The sequence below is a fragment of the Stenella coeruleoalba genome (assembly GCF_951394435.1).
Source record: "Stenella coeruleoalba genome assembly, chromosome: 17".
Taxonomy (NCBI): Eukaryota; Metazoa; Chordata; class Mammalia; order Artiodactyla; family Delphinidae; genus Stenella; species Stenella coeruleoalba.
The window spans coordinates 17,990,279-18,013,017 of NC_137163.1; the positions used below are offsets into that span (position 1 = coordinate 17,990,279).

The 22,739-nt window shown below is 37.1% G+C and overlaps 1 protein-coding gene across 6 annotated transcripts in view; it reads right to left on the bottom strand.

Annotated features, from left to right (window-relative positions):
- The window catches only part of COL14A1 (collagen type XIV alpha 1 chain), a 249,516-nt gene that overhangs the window by 150,579 nt on the left and 76,198 nt on the right, over positions 1-22,739 (bottom strand). For all 6 annotated transcript variants that reach the window (XM_079902459.1, XM_079902463.1, XM_079902460.1 and 3 more), the window contains exons 10-14: positions 9,997-10,148; positions 8,347-8,476; positions 6,735-6,880; positions 3,819-3,948; positions 401-540 (exon numbers count right to left, since the gene is read on the bottom strand). In XM_079902459.1, the coding sequence (XP_079758585.1) occupies positions 401-540; positions 3,819-3,948; positions 6,735-6,880; positions 8,347-8,476; positions 9,997-10,148 (698 nt within the window). The remainder of the gene's footprint in view (positions 1-400; positions 541-3,818; positions 3,949-6,734; positions 6,881-8,346; positions 8,477-9,996; positions 10,149-22,739) is intronic.

Genomic DNA, 22,739 nt, shown 5'->3' on the forward strand with positions numbered 1-22,739 from the left:
ACATGTCTGGGGACTCCTAAGCCAGCAGGTAAAAAGTCCAGCTCCCCGAAAGCTGTCATGCTGAAGGGATCACGTGAAGAATCTACTTAGAGATATAGGGCTTCCCTGGTAGCACCGCTCCAACTCCCAGCTGGTCTAGTCTTTCCAGACCAGGTACCAGACATGAACATGGAAGTTGCTGTGATGACATCAGCTCCAGCCACTACCTGGCTACAGTCTCAAGAGTGATCCCAAGCCAGAACTACACACCCAACTCCAATTCCTGACCCACAGAAACAGCAAGAGAAAATAAATAATTAGTACTGCTTTGAGCCACTGTGTTTTGGGATGATCGGTTACATAGCCATAAAAAACTAAGACCCAACCACCGGAAAAACGCACATCCTGTTCCACAGCTTACCTCGTTGATTTCAGTCCCATCGGCGTTGTTATACACAATCCGATAACCACTGATCTTTCTTGAAGTTGGGTCCCAGGCTAACCGAGCACTGTTAGAGCCAACACTGGAGATTCTCAGGTTTCTGGGTGGACTTAAGGGCACTTTGCAGTAAACGAAAAATAAAATTTTTCTGGAGTTCAGTGCAATAAAGGGCACTTTGCAGTAAACGCAATTTTAAATAACATACATGTAAAAAAGACTCCCAAAACACAGCACCTCTGACTTCTGAACTACTTACATATGAAAAATTTCACCCAGATAATAACTGATAACAAAGAACATTAACACATCAACAAAGAAAAAAAGTTTTCCTTGTAGAGAATGAATAGCAGCAAACAATTACACATTCTTAGAAATAAATGAGGTTTAGGTAAATCTTCTGTGCCTTTCTTTTCTAGTCAAAGCTATTATTATAGGCTGATACAAATAAAAAAAAACTAATGGATCAAAAACCAGGACACCTGAAATTAGATCTTAGCTATTGCATTCAACTATCATCGGATCCTGGCAAAGTCACTCTACTCCTCCGATCCACAGTTTCCCATACGTGAAATGGTTTCCCATCTGCCATCTCCACATGAGTATCTATTAGGCATTTCCACCTTAACATGTCCAAACCCGAACCACTGACTCCTGCCACCTCTCCCAGTCTTCTCTCTCAGTCTCTTTCTCTGAACAAATGAAAACTCCATGCCTCCCATTGCTCAGGCCAAAAACCTTGGAGTCATCCAAGATTCAGGTTTCTGAACATGTGTCCCCTTCTCAGTGAAGCTTTCCATGATCACCTTATGTAAAATAATCCTTCCACCTCAATACTACCTAACTCCCTTCCCGGATTCTTTTTTTTTTTTTTTATTGCACATTTATTGGTCTCTTGTCTTTCTCTTCGAATATACTATAATCTCAGGGGACTGCAGAATTTGGTTTAATTTTGTTCCCCTCTTTATCCCCAGTATCGCAAGTTCTCAATAAATATTTCTTGAATCAACGAGTAGGAGTCTTACCCTGGATACATCCCGCTGGCTTTGGGAGACTAGATAAAAATAAACACTTTGCTGTGGCTTTAAAAGTATTTAAAGAGGTGTTAATATTTCTGCAGATTCCTGACTACCAGTTCCAAAGCTTTTTGCACTCCTTGAAGGACCCCTTTCTGAGTCAACAGATAAAATTTGTCAATAATCTTTGAGGGCTTCGTGAGCTTTTACAGGTTTACAATTGTTAAGATTGACTGCAGGCTTTCTATGAGCCTGAGATGTAACACGTTATCTCATTAAACCCTTACTTTAGACAGCAAGGATAGAGTTACAATTAGCCCCATTATACAGATCATGAAACTGAGGTAACTTGGCCAAGGTCACAGTTAGTAGAAGCAGAAGAGCAGTTTGAATTTAACCCAGGCAATTGATCAACTGATTTGAGAGCCTGTGCCGATAGAACCAGCAGAATAACAACCTAGGAGATAAATCATGACAATTGTCAGCTGTAGCCATAAGCATGATGTTTCCTCACCCCAAAAGCTAACACTTTCATTAATTCAATATGTACCGACTATATGGTAATAAAGAACCTATAGGACTTGGTGACTCTCTACACTTAAAGGGCTAGAAAGTGTACAAGAGAGAAAAGCAATGTAATTACTTTAAGTGCTGTGCACACTTAGCCCTAAATTTTTCTGGAGTTCAGTTACTCTTGGCAGTATAGTGGAACAATGTCTAGTTTCCTCAGTGCATAAAAGTGTCAGTCTCAGGAACAGGTAGCCAGGATATCATTTTTAGGACTTTTAAAAAAATCAACTACTAATGGGAAAGAGTCACGGACACTTTTTAAAACTACAAGTATCTGCTTTTTGAAAGTTCAATTTAGGCCACTTTGCTCTTGCAAAGGACCAACATTAGTACCTAACTCAAGGTTTCACTGACTGAAAGAAATCTAAAGAGGATTTTTGCTTTTATAAAAAAAGGCAAAAGCAAAAATAGCATTCAGGTTCTGCTTTGCAGCAAACCATTATGGAGACAGCGTGCACCCCAGGCAGCAAGAGCGGCCCCGCCTAGCTCCTTCCCCTGGAAACTACACTCAGCGTCTCAGCATCAAGCCACCACAGCTTTGAACTCTGTCTGTGAGCATCTGTGCTTTATCTTGATTTATTTTGTGCATCCGTTAGCAAGATGTGTCCTAAAATTAATTGCCTCTTTGCTTTATGTCATTTGGCTTGCGAAAGGTTTCATGGGAACACTACTTTTAAAGGGTGGGGGAAACCTGAATAAACAAATGAGTATTCTGAGTGAAACAGAGAGATGGGTGGTTGGGAAAAGTTTTCCCTCCGAATCTACAGAGTCCCAAAATTGACTTAAGTGATATATTAGATGCTTCCTGACTTATTTCTTTTCTCCTTCTTTCCTGGGCTCTCCCAGTTTTGTGGTTTGTTGTTTTAATTACACCGGTCTTCCTCTGAAGAGCAAGACAACATAGCCTCGACTAACAGAGAATGGATGTGGGAGAAAATTTCCTTATCATTAAATTTCTATGTATGTTTCTCAAGTAGAATCTTCAAGACAAAAGCACAGTAGAAATCATGTTATTCACCTCCTTCCAGGCTCAGAGTGATGTGAGAGACCCCATCTCCTTGCCCTTTCTTATTCAAAACACAATGAATAGACCCTTATTTTTAATCGTAGGTGACAAAACATTGTTAGTTTGGCAGGGTAGCATTTTCTCTATATCACATTTTCAAATAGATAACTACAACTCTTAAAAATATTATGAACTCCCTACATTGACCCAAATTAGACTTGCCAATACAATTTTTACTCAATTTTTAAAAACTAATTATAATAATAATAGTCTGAGATCAGGAGGACATCAAAGATTTTCAGAAAAAGTGTGAATTTTGGTATGAGTGGGAGTAAAAAAAATATTGAGTAACTGTGTGTTAATAACTTTCATTTGTATTACTGTATTTAATCTTCTATCAACCACATGCTATAAGGTTATTGTTCCTCCTTTCACAGGCTCAATAATGCTTCATCACTTGCCCATTTTCACCCACCCAAAATATGACTTTAGCTGGGATTCACATCTTGGCTGCTCTGATTCCAAAGCCCATATTTTCCCCCCATATTCTGCTCTAGCATTTGGATTTAGACAAGGACACTGGTGGCATCATCTAGAAGATGCCACAGTTCAGTTCTAGAATCCATGTGACTCAATAACAACAAGACGAGAAGAAATACACTTCCTTCCCCTAAATAAATTAGACATTTTCTTACGTTACAATTAGCTCTTACGAGGTTTCAACCTAAACCAGTATTTCTAATTCAGAATCCCCATATTTGTTTGGGCTTTTATTACAGCATTTCATCTGAGTGACTGAACCACTCACATGTTGTTTCTTGTCCTGTAACAGGGTCGCTGGCCTCTTCTCCAAACATAGCATAAACTGTGACTGTGTATTCCGTATTGGGCAACAACGCACTCAGCTCAATATCCGTGTGGGTCTCTCCAATTTTCATCTGAAAAGAACACACGTTATCAGATCGTTTGCCAATGTGTATTATTCATGCTGATCAGAGCGCAGGTGAATACAGGTGAGACTTTATGTAATAAGACTCTGCCTCCTCACAAACCCTTCATCAAACAGGTTTCAAGCCATAATTTTTTCATTGTCTCATGTTATTTTATATTAGAACCAGGAGCTATGAAACCATATAAAACTGAATGTACCATGAGTGCTCTTTTAGGATAACTCTTTACATCTGGACCAGTGGCAGCTGCAGCCAGAGTAACAGTGTCAAATATTTGGTCCCCAGAAGAGCATGGGTGGAGATGAATCAGAAATGTTCTCCACAAAGAGAGTAAGCTCCAGGCGGCATGCTGAGAGTGGGATGCCAAGTGGGCATCTTTCACCCCTTGCCTAATTCTCACCAGTCCTCTGACTGGATGCCCAGTTTTTGCTGCAAAGCCTATGGAGCCAGACCAGTGTGGCCCCATTCAACAGAGGGGCTTGTCCACTTGGATTGCAAGTCCCTTCCAGGAGTCCAAAGAGATCAACCCACCTTGATGCCCAAATCGGCAATTTGCTTCTTGATTTGGGGATGATTTTTCTGACCCTGGGGGTCAGTCAAACTAGACAACATTATCAGTGTGTGGCAACTGTGTGACACCTGTGTGACAGGAATGGTTTTATTTTTGTTTTGGAAAGAGGAAAAATATCTTCATAGACTGTCCCCTGTCATACAACTGTCAGTGGTATGGTCAAATTCAAATATTTAATTTTGAAATATCTCAGTGTATATAATATAAAGGTAGAGAAAACAACATAATATTCCCTGATGCACCCACCGCCCAAATTTAATAAATATCAACATTTTGTTATATGCACATCAGATCTTACTTTAAAAAGCACTATACAGTCAAATAAAACAAACTCTTTCTCACCACCTCTACCCTAATGTTGAAGTGTGTCTCATTGATCCATTTTTTTTACTTCTGCATACATACAAATACATCTATAAGCAATATATGGTTCAGTATGTTTAACAATGTGCATAAATGGACCATTCAGTGTAACATTTTTACAGTTTTTTCCCTGGCAATATTAGGTTTCAAGATTTAGCCATGTTGGAACACAGGGACAGAGCTCATATTATTTAATTCCCTTATGAGATTCTCTTGTATAAATACGCCATTATTTTTTTTTTTTTTATTAACATCTTTATTGGGGTACAATTACTTCACAATGGTGTGTTAGTTTCTGCCTTACAACAAAGTGAATCAGTTATACATATACATATGTTCCCATATCTTAAATACGCCATTATTTTCCATTCTCTTGATGAACGTGGCAGTTGTCTGCAATATTTTGTTCTGACCAAGTGCCTGCATTGAAAAGTCCTTGAAGGATGTTTCTCAACGATATATACCTAAAGATTTGTATATATCTTTAACTTGATGAAATATTTCCAATTATTCTCCAAGGTACCTGTACCAATTGACACACCAGTTTACACGAATGTTTCTGTCTCCCCACATGCTCACTAATATGTAGTATTATCAGACTTTAAAAACTTTGCTAATCTATTGGGTGTGAACTGGTATTCCTGTCTTTTTTATTTTTCTCTTTCCTGGTGAATCTTAGTGTCTTTTTAGCATCATTTTAAAGTTTCCCTTCCACCAAAATAATTCAGATCGACATTAAATCCAAGTGGGCAAAAACTGTCTAGGCCTTGGTAATAAAAGAACACATGTCACCAATATTCTGTTCTTGACACTGGAATCACCATATTATTGGCCCTAAAGATTCTCGTCAAAAGAGGCAGGTTTTAGATAATGTTAAAGGGTCGAGTGCTATACTCCCTCTCATAATCCCTCCACCTGCCTGGTCAACACTCCCAACGGTCATAGACATCTCTGCTTTATTCCTTGAATGTCCATATTGTAATAATTGTTAACTATAAATTAAAAAGGACTAAAATAAATGATTCGAAAGTCAAAGATTCGTCATTTAAAATGGAAAAAAATGCAAAAATATCCACATCCATGAGATACATTTATCTACCTCTCAACTTAGTAAAACAAATTTTTCAAAGTCAGTGTACATAGGGTCATCACAGTCATTTGTGATCTGCATAGAGCAATATAAATTATATAAAATTTCTCTAGAGTAAGGTGGTAATACCTAGTATAAGCCTTAATAATTTGCATACTCTTTGAAAAAGAAACTTCACTTCTAGGAATTTATCCTAAGGAAATAATCAGATAACCATGCAAAGTTCTATGTTAAGAATGGTCCCAAAAGTATATTTATATAGCAAATTATCTCTTTTCTTTGGCCGAGCCCCTGTGCGGATTGCAGGATCTTAGTTCCCCGACCGGGCCCTGGCAGTGAAAGTGTGAGTCCTAACCACTGGACTGCCAGGGAATTCCCCTATATAGCAAATTATCCAAATGTCCAATAGCATGAGATTAATTAAACATGACCTGGTACAAACCAACAATGGAATACTATAAAGTTGTTTAAATGACTATATAAAATATTATTTAATGGTATGGAAAGATATTCACAGTAAGCAAAAGGAAAATTAAAAAACCATTCCCATTGGTTGTGTTTAAAATGCACTGGAAAAGACTCTTAACTAAATGATAACAATGGCTACCTCTAGGTGGTGGAATTACAAGTGATTTTTTTTCTTTTGCTAACGTGACTTTTATAAATTTTATACATTTTTGTAGTAAAAACAAACCAAACTATGTTAAGGAAGTCAAAAATCCTAGGACTTTGGTAGGCAGCATGCATTACCTCTTTTTCATCCCCAGCCAGGCCTTCCGTGAGAGGAGCGTAAAGGATCAGGTACCCTGACGCTCCAGCCACTGGGTTCCATCTCGCCCTCAGACTGTTCTCAGTCACATCGTACAGTTCAAGGTCAGAAACTATAGGTAAAGAAACTGCAAGAGGAGTTTTTTTTTTTAATGGTCAGCCATTTATCAGTGTGCTTGCTTATTTCAAGGTATCTATCTATATGTTAGGGTCTAAAACTAAACATATTTTTCAGGTAATTTTTGTCCTTGAATCTGTTCACATGGCCATATAAGCCCCTTTGGGGAAGGTAAACATAATGAATGTTTAAGAGCAGGAATGACACCTTTTAGCTTCTTATATCTCATTACAGTGATGGGCACAGCTGTCTGGGAGCCAGTCAAGAGTAGGAGACTCTTCTGACCGCTGTTTTATACCCATTACCAAGCATAGTGTCTGACCTGCAGCAGCCATTAAAAATAGTTGTTGGGTCACTTAATAGATGACAGAATGGGGGGCTGGATGAACAAATACATGAATAACTAGATACTCATCAACACATTCAATCAGAGACAGTGAGGAGACATGACTGTCGGTAACAATAGGGTTTGAGAACAATAAAATAATCAAGAAATAGGATTTGCCATATTGGAGAGGTAGGGAAAAAGGGATTAAGAGTAAATTGCAAGTTCCTGGCTTAAACAATGTCAATAAAAACTACGAAATGTTGTTTTCAAATATAATTCCAGGTCCTGCTTGCACTCCCAACCACAATGCCAAGTTCAGGACTTTGCTTACAGGTGCAATTCCCTATCATACTTCTATTGGCGTGCCCGTAGTACTTCACTGCACTAATTTGTTTGTATATCCTTGGGTTGCATTTTCTCCTTTGCTAGTCTAAAACTTCCTTAAGGGCAGGGACTGTTGCTAAAAATATTTCTGCAAAGCAGGAGTATTAACAGCTGCCTTACAAATTGCTTTCAGGGATAAATCCAATAACGTGTTGGATGGGGAGTGTAATTGTCATAAAGCCTGGCACCTTTTTATTGTTCTATCAGGGGCAGAGTTTTTAGATCAACTTTATATACTATCTGGCATGTAATAGGAACTCAATTAATGTTTGAAATAACTAAATGAGGAGGTGATCAAGTTTCTTAAGATTATCTCTTCCCAGGATTCTCTGAACATGTGTGCATGTATATATGTGTGTGATCATGATCTTGCTGCGTTAAGGAATGACTGACTAGTATTCATAAGTTTTAATTACAGTGATACGCATAAAGAAAACAGATGTAATGCACTTTCCCTAATATTCTACTAGGCAGGACAGCTACAGAGCTCCTTCTCTACTTCTAATGACAAATTCAAGCCCACTGCTTAGTTTATAATAAGAATTCACTAAATATTTGTTTATTAAATGAATAACTGTATTTTGCACCCTTCATCGCTTAGAGAGATTTCTCTCTCCTAAACATACCAGAGTTTTATAATATCCCTCCCAACATATGGCACCTGCAAACTGCAAATATAGCATGGACCAGTACTACGTACAGCACAACTAAGCCACCTGAGCAATGTCATACAGAATCAGAAGTGGGTACAATTCAATACACACGTGTGGTTTCAGTTCCCCGAAGGCCTTCACTAGCAGTGTGAGCGTATATTGCAAAGACTGCTATCTGATATTCGGTTAAAGACATCAAGTTTTTCAATACTGTGGAAGATATGCTTCCATCCACCACCACCTGTTGAAAGAACAGTTTGAGGAATGAGAAAATGGAATATCTCACATGCAGACTGGAAATCCAAAAGCAAAAATATCTCTAGCAAGAACCTTTCATTAAATATTTTCTTATTTGCACCACATCCTCTTTCCCACTGTGGCAGTCAATTCCCCTTGAATTCTCACATGAAGTGACCCACCTTTTAGGAGTATGTCCAAAAAGTCCCTTACTAATTCACATCTAATGGAAACTGTGTCATTCCCAAGCTAACGGTTATCCTAATCACATCCACTTAGTAACAGTTGACATGTGATATTTTTCCATGGAGCCTTAGGAAGCATTTAAAAGGTTTATTAGTAATGAAAAAGATAGAGCAATTGGAAGCACTCTGATTTTTTTTTTAAGTCCAGATGACTTAAACCTCTAGAATCTACTCAAACACTGAAAAAAAAACAAAAACCAAAAAACATAAATCCTGCCATAATGCAGAAGAAAACTGTGAAACATGCTGAGGTCAGTCAGAGGTTAGAACAACATAAGGTGTTAGCACTTCCAAAGAAGAGAGGGAGGGACTTCCCTGGTGGCGCGGTGGTTAAGAATCCACCTGCCAATGCAGGGGTCACAGGTTTTATCCCTGGTCCAGGAAGATCCCACATGCCGCGGAGCGACTAAGCCTGTGTGCCACAACTACTGAGCCTACGCTCTAGAGCCCGCAAGCCACAGCTACCAAGCCCACGCACCACAACTACTGAAGCCCGCGCACCTAGAGCCCGTGCTCCGCAACAAGAGAAGCCACCGCAATGAGAAGCCCGCGCACCGCAACGAAGAGTAGCCCCAACTCAATGCAGCTAGAGAAAGCCCGTGCGCAGCAACGAAGACCCAGCGCAGCCTTAATTAATTAATAATTAAAAACAAAAAAAGGGAGATTTCATCACATTTTAACATAGTCCCTGTATCAGACATGAAATGGGAACCATCCAATCATCTGGCAATAGATGTTCTCTCCCGTGATGGCCAACCCATGAGAAAGGCCAGCCACAGGTGTTTTATTACGGCTTCTCTTTTGCACGAATCTCCGCAAACATCCAGGAAATCCCAAACCCTGGAGGACTATATGCCCACATTATTTGGAACACACAGACTTCCTTAAGGCAGAAAGTTCAGACCACTCACAAAGTAGAAAGAAAATATCGGTAGCAAAAGGGGATTCTGGCCAGATAATTAACGACTGATTCCTTTTGCCTTAGAACTCATTAATTTTTAAAATCACAAAAAAGTAAAGTCAAAATAAGTTGTGTTAGAAATGGACACATGACCAGTTCTGAAGGTTCCTTGATGGAGGTAAGAGGAGAGGATGTAAATACCATAACCTAGAGAGATAGAAGAACAACATAGACACATGGAAACGTATTTCAGTCAAATAATTTTAAATGCTTGTGACAGAATAATCTCCTTATATACACATTTCTGTCTCGTCTTCACTACCGTACAAGAATTGAGAGAATGAAAATAATGGTTAGAAAATACTGTCTCCTTATTACCTCTTCTGGTTTTCCACCCCTGGCAGGATAATACACGACTCTGTATTTTTCCACTTTTCCTGGGGCATGAGTCCAGTTTACCATAAAGCTCCTGGCAGTGACTTCAGAAGTAATCAGTTCTGTAGGTGGCCCAGTGGTGGCAAGGGCTGAGGCTAAATTTTAAAGAAACACATCAAATGAGCCTCTTTCCCATAGTTATTTCCTATGAACCTAGGAAACTCCACTAGTCAGAAATGATTGTTGATTTTATGCTGCCTCTAAGATTTTCATCTCTAGATAAATTAATTCAGTAATTCATTACAGGCATACCTCAGAGATATTGTGGGTTCAGTTCCAGATCTCTGCAATAAAGCAAGTCACACAATTTTTTTGGTTTCCCAATACATATAAAAGTTATGTTTACCTTATACTGTAGTCTATTAAGTGTGCAATTGCATTACGTCTAAAAAAACCCAATATACGTACCTTAATTTAAAAATAATGCTTTTGAAAAAAATGGCACCAATTTGCTCGACTTGCTCGACACAGGGTTGTCACAAACGTTCAGGCTGTAAAAATCACAATATCTGCAAAGCGCAATAAAGCGAAGCACAACAAAACAAGGTATGCCTGAACAACATTTGTTTATTGAAACATTTGTCTATGAGGTACCAATCACTATGCTAGGTTCTGAGGACACAACCTTAAATAAGACATAGCCCTTGACTCTAAGGAACTTTCTTGCTGTAGAATAGTAAAAAAACAAAACCACAACATTGAGTTTGTATCTAAAGGTACTCTTCTGAGCTCTTTAGAAGTATTACCTCATTTAATTCTCAATAGTTGCTATTATTGTTCCCATGTTGTAGGTGAGAAAACCAAGTCAGAATGATGTGAAATAACTTGCCCAAGTCACACTATTAGTGAGTATCAGAGATGAGATTGATTCCCAAGCTTCTTGACACAAGAGCCTGTGTTTTTATGCAACAGAGGGTACCGCCTCTATACTGAAGACTTCAACAAATGGCCAGTATTTAAAAGTAAAAAGAGAAGAAAAAGCAACTAATATATACTGAATGTCCACTATAAGCTAAACATCATGTTAGCACTTTGTGTGTGTTATATACATGTTAAAACAATGAGTCTGTAAAAGATTTGGGACATGTAAAGTTTAAAGTCCCTGAACTTTAGGATTTATTATCTGCCAGGGGCATTTACTTAAAGGGACTTTAGTAGCCATAACAATGGGGAAAAAAACATAGTTATGGAACGATAACTATGACCAGGTACTTTATTACATGTTTTATCAGCAACCACATGTAGAATTTTTTGTGGGTAAAAATGGGCTCTAAAGTCATCTCATCAAGCACCTCAGAGAAATTTATTCAGGAAGCTACTACTTGGCTGCCCAACCTAGTCCCAAGAGTTCTAGTCCAGGGAAAGAGGAATGATCGAAGAGAGAGGGACAAGTAGCCGAATAGAATCACTCCACACCCTGGGTACAGTAAAGGCAGCAAATAAAACCAAACTCTTAAAGCAAGATCTGGATATTACCTTCTTCTCGATCACATCCCTATTAACCAGGTGTAACCTGTAGACCAATGATATCATGAGGAACAAGGGTTAAAAATTCCATGATGGCTGAGCATCCAGGAAGACAGAGCAGATGTGCTTTTCCCTACTCTTCCCCTCAAGTACAACCAAAATTTCTGGAAATTATGTATAAGACAAGCGTAAGACCCTGAAAAGTAAAGGGAAGAAGGTAGATGGGCAAGGGACTGTTGGACCCAGGGAACGGTACAGTGGTGAGTTCCCTGAGTTTCCTTTTGCCTCATGTATCCTAGACATAGAGCTAAAGAATCCAGCCACCTAGAAACACAAACAAATACAGACAAAAATAATCCACTGAAGCCTGCTCTCTCTAGCCAAAGGGCCAGGAAAGGAGCAGCCTACCAAGACACAAAACCTTTAGGCAATAACTGCTCTAGTCTAAACAAAAGCCACAGGAAAAAAAACCCCAACTGTGGCCCCATCCCCACTCATACCAGCAAAGGTCAAGTGGGGAGTCAAGACGTCTACCTTTCCTGACTGTAACAGAGTGCCCCAACATTTACCCTCATCCTATCTGCAACCAGGGTGGTAGGAGAAAATGCCAAATAGGGAAAAGAGACAATCATCCCTGACAAGCAGTAACAAATCCTTCCACCTCACTTCCATCTGTGATATATGGGGAAACCACATGAAGAGCTGGGACTTCCATCCCCACCTGGTAGTACTGAGGCACCACTCCCCTTTCCCTCTGGGATGGTATCACAGTAGATCTGGTGGTAAGTCAGTACTTGAAGAAATAAGGCCTGAAAAATTCTCAAATTTGACAAAAGGTGCAAACTATAGATTCAAGAAAATGAGTGTACCCCAAATAGATAGGCCAACAGAAACTCATCCCAAAATATACTGTAGTCAGACTTCCTAAAACTAAACTCAAAGAAAAAAACATAAAAGGAATGGAAAAGAAATTACACCCACCTTATTTTTAGGGGGACCTTTTTTAATGACAGCAGATTTCTCATCAGAAACCATGGAGCCCAGAAGAAAGTGGCATAACATTTTCCAAATATTCAAAGAAAAAAGCTGTCAAGGAAAACTCTATCTAACAAAAAATATCTTTTAGGAATGAAGGGAAAATCAAATCAGTCTCAGATAAAGTAAAATTAAATAAGAATTTTTCACCAATGGACCTATCCCAAAAGAAGGACTAAAGGAGGTTCTTTAAACAGAATAACAAAAAGAAGGACTTCTGGGACTGCAGAAAGGAAGAAAGAATGAGAGAAAGCATAAAAGTATGGGTAAATATAATACAGTTTACTTCTCCTCTCAAGTTTCCTAAATTATGTTTTGTGGTTGAAGAATTATAACAGTTTCTGATGTGGTGCAACATTTTTGGAGAGGAAATATTTAAGACAATTGTATTACACACAGATATGGTAAAGGGACTTGAGGGAGGTAAGGTTTCACCATTTCACTCAACCTGGTATAATATCAACATCAGCAGACTGGGATAAGTCATGTTTATATAATATAATAACTAGAGCAACCACTAAAAGAGATAAACAAAGAGATTCCATCAAAAACATCATAAATGAATCAAAATGTAGTTCTAAAAATGTTTAAGTAATCCATGGGAAAAAAAGATAAAGAAAACAGAGATGTGAAAACCAGAGAGAACAAACTGAAAAAAATAAATAAATAAAAATTAAAAAGCAGGTTTAACCTCAAACATATCAATAATTACATTAAATAAAAATGGCCTAAGCATACCAATTAAAAGGAAGAAATTATCAGAGTGGATTTAAAAATGTGATCAACTATATGCTATCTACATGAAATCCACTTCAAATATGATATAGGAAGGTTGAAAGTAAATAGATTTTAAAAATTATATTATGTAAACATTAATCAAAAGGGAGTAGAAATGACTGTATTAATATAAGATAAAGTAGACTTCAGAACAAAGAAAATTACCTGAGACAGAGAAAGACATTACATAATGATAAATCGTTAATCAACCCAGAAATCCTAGCATTCTAAATGTATATGCACCAAAAAAAGAGTTGCAAAACATATAAAGTAAAAACTGATAGAACTGAAAGAAAAAACAGACAAATCCACAATTTTAGATGGATATTTAACATCTCTCTCTCTCAACTACTGATAAGACAACAAAACAAAACAATCAGCAAGGATATAAAACTCAACAAGACCATCAACCAACAGGATCTAGTCAAAACTTATAGAACATTGCATGTGACAACAGCAGAATACACATCCATTCCAAGCACCTACAGAGCATATACCAAGATAAACCATATCCTGGGCCAAAAAACAAACCTCAGAAAATTTAAAACAATGGAAATCATACAGAGTGTGTTCTCTGATGACAATGAAATAAAATTAGAAACCAATAACAGAAAGATAACATAAAAAAGCCCAAGCACTTGGAAACTATGAATAACACACTTCTAAATAATCAATGGGTCAGAGAGGACATGTCAAGACTAAAAAATATTTTAAATTGAATTAAATGAAAATACAACATATCAAAATTTAGGGACATTGCTAAAGCAGTGCTGAGAAGGAAATTTAAAGCATTTAAGTAATTACATTATAAAAGAGAAAGCATCTCAAATCAATAATCTAAGAGTCCATCTAAAGAATCTAGAAAAGTGAAAGCAAAATAAACCCAAAACAAGCAAAGTGAGGAAAATGAAAGAGCAGAAATCAATGAAATAAAAAAAAGAAGAAAAATAAAGAAGTTCTATGAAACCAAGAACCAGTTCTTTGAAAAAAATGCAAACATCTAGCAAGCCTGAAAGAAAAATTTAAAAAGAGAAGACAAAAATTACCAATATCTTGGAGGAAACAGGAGCTATCACTATGGACCCTGCAGACATCAAAAGAATAAGGGAATACTATAAACCACTCTACACACATGAATTCTACAAGTTCTAGGAAATGGACCAATCACTTGAAAAGCAGACGCTTTCCCTCTAAGATGGAGAATAAGGCAACAATACTCATTCTCATCACATTTAACACAATATTAGAAGTTTTAGCCAGTGAAATAAGGCAACAAAAGGAAATAAAAACCACAGAAATCAAAAGGAAAGAAATAAAACTATCACTATTTGCAAATAATATGACTTTCTACATAGAAAATCTCAAAAAATCTAGAGAAAAACTCCTATAAATAATTAATTATTTCAAATAATAGGGTCAGCAGGTACAAGGTAAATATACAAAAATATAATTATATCTGTATATACTAGCAATGAAAATGTGAACACCAAAATTAAAAACACAACTAAAATTTCTCAAAATAAAATTAAATACTAAATGTAAGTAGAACAAAATCTGTATAGAACTTGCATCCTAAAAATTACAAAATGCTGATGGAGAACTCAAAGAATATCTAAACAAATGGAGGGATTTGCTATGTTCATGGATTAGAAGAATCAACAGATTAAAGATGTCAATTATTCCTAAGTTGATATCTGATAATTGAAAATTGATTTAATGCAATTCCTATCAAAATTCCAATAAGCCTTTTTGTAGAATAAAAATTATTCTAATATTTATATTAGATTATTATATAAATTAAATATAAAATATAAGTATTATATAAATATTATTCTAACACTTACATGGATGATAAGGAAGTATAATAGCAAAAACAATTTTGAAAAAGAATAATCAAACAGGAGAACTCAGTCTATCCAATCTTAAGACTTACTATATAGCTACAGTAAATCAAGACCGTATGACATTGGAAGGCGGTTAGACACATAGACCAAATGGAAAAGAAAAGAGAACCAAGATATAAACACACACAAATGTCTCCAACTGATACTCAACAAAGTTGCAAGGTAATTTCAATGGCAGAAATACAGCCTTTTAAGCAAGTAGTGCTGGAATCTTAAACTAAACTTCAAACAAAAAATTAACTCACATCATAGATTTAAATGTAAAATATAAAACTTTTGGGAAAAAAATAAAAAGGAAAATCTTTGGGAATCTAACACCAGGTAAAGAGTTCTTAGACTTGACATGAAAAGCACTAATCATAAAATGGAAAACAGATAAACTGGACTTCATCAAAATTTAAAACTTTTGTTCTGCAAAAGACCTTGTTAAACAGATAAAAAGATAAGCAATAGATTGAGAGAAAATATTTACAAACCACATATCCAACAAAGGATTATTACCTAAAATATAAAGAATTCTCAAAGCTCAACAGTTAAAAACTAACACAAAAAACAACCCCCAAAAAAGTCGAGTTAGAAAATGGGCAAGGGGGGGGCGGCTTCAAGATGGTGGAGGAGTAAGATGTGGAGATCATCTTCCTCCCCACAAATACATCAAAACTACATCTACACATGGAACAACTCCTACAGAACACCTACTGAATGCTGGCAGAATACCTCAGATTTCCCAAAAGGTATAAGACGCTCTCAGGCGACCTACACACAGAGGCGGGGCAAATCCAAAGCTCAACCCCAGGAGCTGCGCGAACAAAGAAGAGAAAGGGAAATTTCCCCCAGCAGCCTCAGAAGCAGTGGATAAAATCTCCACAATCAACTTGATGTACCATGTATCTGTGGAACACCTGAATAGACAATGATTCATCCGAAAATTGAGGCGGTGGACTTTGGGAGCAACTGTAGACTTGGGGTTTGCTCTCTGCATCTAATTTGTTTCTGGTTTTATGTTTATCTTAGTTTAGTATTTACAGCTTATTATCAATGGTAGATTTGTTTAATGATTTAGTTGCTCTCTTCCTTTTTAATTTTGTTTTATATATATATATATATATATATATTTCATTTTCCTTTTTCTCCTTTTGTGAGTGTGTATGTGTATGCTTCTTTCTGTGATTTTCTCTGTATAGCTTTGCTTTTGCCATTTGTCCCAGGGTTCTGACTGTCTTTTTTTTTTTTCAGTATACTCGTTAGCACTTTTTATCATTGGTGGATTTGTTTTTTGGTTTGGTTGCTCTCTTTATTCTTTCTCTCTTTTTTAAAATTATTTTTTATTTTTAATAAAGTTTTTCTATTTTAATAACTTTATTTTATATTTTTCTTTTTTTCTATCTTTCTTTTTCTCCCTTTTCCTCTAAGCTGTGTGGCTGACAGGGTCTTGGTGCTTTGGCCAGGTGTCAGACAGGAGCCTCTGAGGTGGGAGGGCTGAGTTCAGGACATTGGTCCAGCAGAGACCTCCCGGCCCCTCATAATATTAAATGGTGAAAGCTCTCCCAGAGATCTCCATATCAACGCTAACACCTAGCTCCATTCAATGACCGGCAAGCAACAGTTCTGGACACCCTATACCAAACAACTAGCAATACAGGAACACAACACAACCCATTAGCAGAGAGGCTGCTTAAAATAATAATAAATTCACAGACACCCTAAAACACACAACCGGAAGAGGTCCTGCCCATCAGAAAGACAAGATCCAGCCTCATCCACCAGAACACAAGAACCAGTCCCCTCCACCAGGAAGTCTACACAACCCACTGAAACAACCTTACCACTGGGAGCAGACACCAAAAACAACAGGAAATACGAACCTGCCACTTGCAAAACAGAGACCCCAAAAATGGTAAGTTAAGCAAAATGAGAAGACAGACAAATACACAGTAGATGAAGGAGCAAGGTAAAAAACCCACCAGATCAAACAAATGAAAAGGTAATAGGCAGTGTACCTGAAAAAGAATTCTGAGTAATGATAGTAAAGATGATCCAAAATCTTGAAAATAGAATGGAGAAAATACAAGAAACGTATAACAAGGACTAGAAGAACTAAAGAGCAAACAGAGCGTGATGAACAACACAATAAATGAACCTAAAAACTTTCTAGAAGGAACCAATAGCAGAATAGCTGAGGCAGAAGAAGGGATAAGTGATCTGGAAGACAAAAGAGTAGAAATACCTAAAGCAGAGAAGAATAAAGAAAAAAGAATGAAAAGAATTGAGAACAATCTCAGAGACCTCTGGGAAAATACTAAATGCACCAACATTTGAAATATAGGGATCCCAGCAGAAGAAGAGGAAAAAAAAGGGACTGAGAAAATATTTGAAGAGATTATAGTTGAAAACTTCCCTAACATGGGAAACAGTCAATAAATCCAAGGAGAAACACGACAAGACACATATTAATCAAACTATCAAAATTTAAATACAAAGAATAAATCTTAAAAGCAGCAAGGGAAAAGCAGCAATTAACATACAAGGGAATCCCCATAAGGTTAACAGCTGATCGTTCATCAGAAACTCTGCAAGCCAGAAGGGAGTGGCAGGAAATATTTAAAATGATGAAAGGGAAAATGCTACAACCAAGATTACACTACACAGCAAGAATTTCTTTCAGATTAGACGGAGAAATTAAAACCTTTACAAAGAAGCAAAAGCTAAGATATTTCAGAACACAAAACCAGCTTTAAAACAAATGCTAAAGAAACTTCTCTAGGCAGGAATCAAAAGAAAGGGAAAAGACCTACAATAACAAACCCAAAACAATTAAGAAAATGTTATTAGGGACATACATATCGATAACTACCTTAAATGTAATTGGATTAAATGCTCCAACCAAAAGACATAGACTGGCTGAATGGATACAAAAACAAGACCTATATATATGCTGTCTACAAGAGAGCCACTTCAGACCTAGGGACACATACAGACTGAAAGTGAGGGGATGGAAAAAGATATTCCATGCAAATAGATCAAAAGAAAGCTGGAGTAGCAATTCTCATATCAGACAAAATAGACTTTAAAATAAAAACTATTACAAGAGACAAAGGAGGACACTAAATAATGATCAAGGGATCAATCGAGGAAGAAGATAAAACAATTGTAAATATATATGCACCCAACATAGGAGCACCTCAATACACAAGGCAAATGTTAACAGCCATAAAAGGGGAGACTAACAGAACACAATCATAGTAGGGGACATTAACACCCCACTTTCACCAATGGACAGCTCACCCAAAATGAAAATAAATAAGGAAACTCAAGCTTTAAATGATACAATAAACAAGATGAACTTAATTGATATTTATAGGTTATTCCACTCAAAAGCAACAGAATACAATTTCTTCTCAAGTGCTCATGGAACATTCTCCAGGATAGATGATACCTTGGGCCACAAATCAAGCCTTGGTAAATTTAAGAAAATTGAAATCATATCAAGTATCTTTTCTGACCACAGCGCTATGAGATTAGATATCAATTACAGGGGAAAAATCTGTAAAAAATACAAACACATGCAGGCTAAACAATATACTACTGAATAACCAAGAGACCACTGAACAAATCAAAGAATAAATCAAAAAATACCTAGAGACAAATGATAATGAAAACATGACTACCCAAAACCTAAGGCATGCAGCAAAAGCGGTTCTAAAAGGGAAGTTTATAGCAACACAATCCTACCTCAAGAAACAAGAAACATCTCAAATAAACAACCTAACCTTATATCTAAAGCAATTATAGAAAGAAGAACAAAAACCCTCAAAGTTAGAAGGAAAGAAATCATAAAGATCAGATCAGAAATAAAGGAAAAACAAATGAAGGAAATGATAGCAAAGATCAATAAAACTAAAAGCTGGTTCTTTGAGAAGATAAACAAAATTGATAAACCATAGCTAGATTCATCAAGAAAAAAGGGAGGGCTTCCCTGGTGGCGCAGTGGTGGAGAGTCCGCCTGCCAGTGCAGGGGACACGGGTTCGTGCCCCGGTCCGGGAAGATCCCACATGCCACGGAGCGGCTGGGCCCGTGAGCCATGGCCGCTGTGCCTGCGCGTCCGGATCCTGTGCTCCGCAACGGGAGAGGCCACAACAGTGAGAGGCCCGCATACCGCAAAAAAAAAAAAAAAAAAAAAAGAAAGAAAAAAGGGAGAAGACTCAAATCAATAGAATTACAAATGAAAAAGGAGAAGTAACAACTGACACTGCAGAAATACAAAGGACCATGAGAGATTACTACAAGCAACTATATGCCAATAATATGGACAACCTGGGAGAAATGGGCAAATTCTTAGGAAAGCACAACCTGACGAGACTGAAAAAGGAAGAAATAGCAAATATAAACAGACCAATCACAAGCACTGCAATTGAGACTGTGGTTAAAATTCTTCCAACAAACAAAAGCCCAGGACCAGATGGCTTCACAGGCGAATTCTATAAAACATTTAGAGAAGAGCTAACACCTATCCTACTCAAACTCTTCCAAAATATAGCAGAGGGAGGAACACTCCCAAACTCATTCTACAAGGCCACCATCACCCTGATACCGAAAGCAGACAAAGATGCGACAAAAAAAAGGAAAACTACAGGCCAATATCACTGATGAACATGGATGCAAAAATCCTCAACAAAATACTAGCAAACAGAACCCAACAGCACATTAAAAGGATCACACCATGATTAAGTGGGGTGTACCCCAGGAATGCAAGGATTCTTCAATATACGCAAATCAATCAATGTGATACACCATATTAACAAACTGAAGGATAAAAACCATATGATAATCTCAATAGATGCAGAAAAAGCTTTAGACAAAATTCAACACCCATTTATGATAAAAACCCTCCAGAAAGTAGGCAGAGAGGGAACTTACCTCAACATAATAAAGGCCATATATGACAAGCCTACAGCCAACATCATTCTCAATGGTGAAAAACTGAAACCATTTACACTAAGATCAGGAGCAAGAAAAGGTTGCCCACTCTCACCACTATTATTCAACATAGTTTTGGAAGTTTTAACCAAAGCAATCAGAGAAGAAAAAGAAATAAAAGGAATACAAATTGAAAATGAAGAAGTAAAACTCACTGTTTGCAGATGACGTGATACTATACATAGAGAATCCTAAAGATGTACCAGAAAACTACTAGAGCTAATCAATGAATTTGGTAAAGTAGCAGGATACAAAAGTAATGCACAGAAATCTCTTGCATTCCTATACACTAATAATGAAAAATCTGAAAGAGAAATTAAGGAAACACTCCCATTTACCACTACAACACAAAGAATAGAATACAGAGGAATAAACCTACCTAAGGAGACAAAAGACCTGTATGCGTAAACTATAAGACACTGATGAAAGAAATTAAAGACAATACAAACACATGGAGAGATATATCATGTTCTTGGATTAGAAGGATCAACATTGTGAAAATGACCTACCCAAAGCAATCTACAGATTCCATGCAATCCCTACCAAACCACCAATGGCATTTTTCACAGTACTAGAACAATAAATTTCACAATTTGTACGGAAACACAAAAGACCCTGAATATCCAAAACAATACTGAGAAAGAAAAACAGAGCTGGAGGAATCAGGCTCCCTGACTTCAGACTATACTACAAAGCTACAGTAATCAATGACAAAGCTACAGTAATCAAGACAGTATGGTACTAGGTACAAACATAAATATAGATTTATGGAACAGGATAGAAAGCCCAGAGATAAACCGATGTGCATGTGGTCACCTTATCTTTGATAAAGGAGGCAAGAATATACAATGGAGAAAAGACAGCCTCTTCAATAAGTGGTGCTGGGAAAACTGGACAGCTAAATTAATTTCTAAACAGTGAAATTAGAACACTCCCTAACACCATACACAGAAATAAACTCAAAATGGATTAAAGACCTAAATGTAAGGCCAGACACTATAAACCTCTTAGAGGAAAACATAGGCAGAACACTCTATGACATAAATCACAGCAAGATCCTTTTTGACCCACCTCCTAGAGTAATGGAAATAAAAACAAAAATATACAAATGGGACCTGATGAAACTTGAAAGCTTTTGCATAGCAAAGGAAACCATAAACAGGATGAAAAGACAACCTTCAGAATGGGAGAAAATATTTGCAAACGAAGCAAGTGACAAAGGATTAATCTCCAAGATATACAAGCAGCTCATGCAGCTCAATATCAAAAAAACAAACAACCCAATCCAAAAATGGGCTGAAGACCTAAATAGACATTTCCCCAAAGAAGATATACAGACTGCCAAGAAACACATTAAAGGATGCTCAACATCACTAATCATTAGAGAAATGCAAATCAAAACCACAAGTGGTATCACCTCACACCGGTCAGAATGGCCATCTTCAAAAAATCTACCAACAAAAATGCAGAAGATGGTGTGGAGAAAAGGGAAACCTCTTGCACTGTTGGTGGGAATGTGAATTGATACAGCCACTATGGAGAACAGTATGGAGGGTCCTCAAAAAAGTAAAAATAGAACTACCATATGACCCAGTAATCCTAGTACTGGGCATATACCCTGAGAAAACCATAATTCAAAAAGAGTCACGTACCACCTTGTTCATTGAAGCACTATTTACAATAGCCAGGACATGGAAGCAATGTAAGTGTCCATTGACAGATGAATGGATAAAGAAGATGTGGCACATATATACAATGGAGTATTACTCAGTGTTAAAAAGAAGTGAAATTGAGTTATTTGTAGTGAGGTGGTTGGAACTAGAGTCTGTCATACAGAGTGAAGTAAGTCAGAAAGAGAAAAACAAATACTGTATGCTAACACATATATATGGAATCTAATAAAAAGCCAAAAAGGTTCTGAAGAACCTAGGAGTAGGACAGGAATAAAGATGCTGACGTAGAGAATGGACTTGAGGACATGGGGAGGTGGAGAGGTAAGCTGGGACGAAGTGAGAGAGTGACATGGACATATATACACTACCAAATGTAAAATAGATAGCTAGTGGGAAGCAACTGCATAGCACAGGGAGATCAGCTCGGTGCTTTGTGACCACCTAGAGGGGTGGGATAGGGTGGGAGGGAGGGAGACGCAAGAGGGAGGAGATATGGGGATATATGTATATGTATAGCTGATTCACTTTGTTATAAAGCATAAACTAACACACCATGGTAAAGCAATTATACTCCAATAAAGATGTTAAAATAAATAAATAAATAAAATAAAAATAAATAAAAAAAGAAAACAGGCAAAAGATATGAATAGATGTTTCATCAAAGAGGATATACAAATACAAATAAGCATGTGAAAAGGTGTTCAACTTCATTAGCTATCAGGAAAATGAAAATTAATACCACAATGAGATAGCACTCCACACCTATCAGAATGACCAAAATAAAATACAGTAACAACAAATGTTAGTGACAATGCATAGAAACTGGTTCACTTATATATTGCTGGTGGGAAT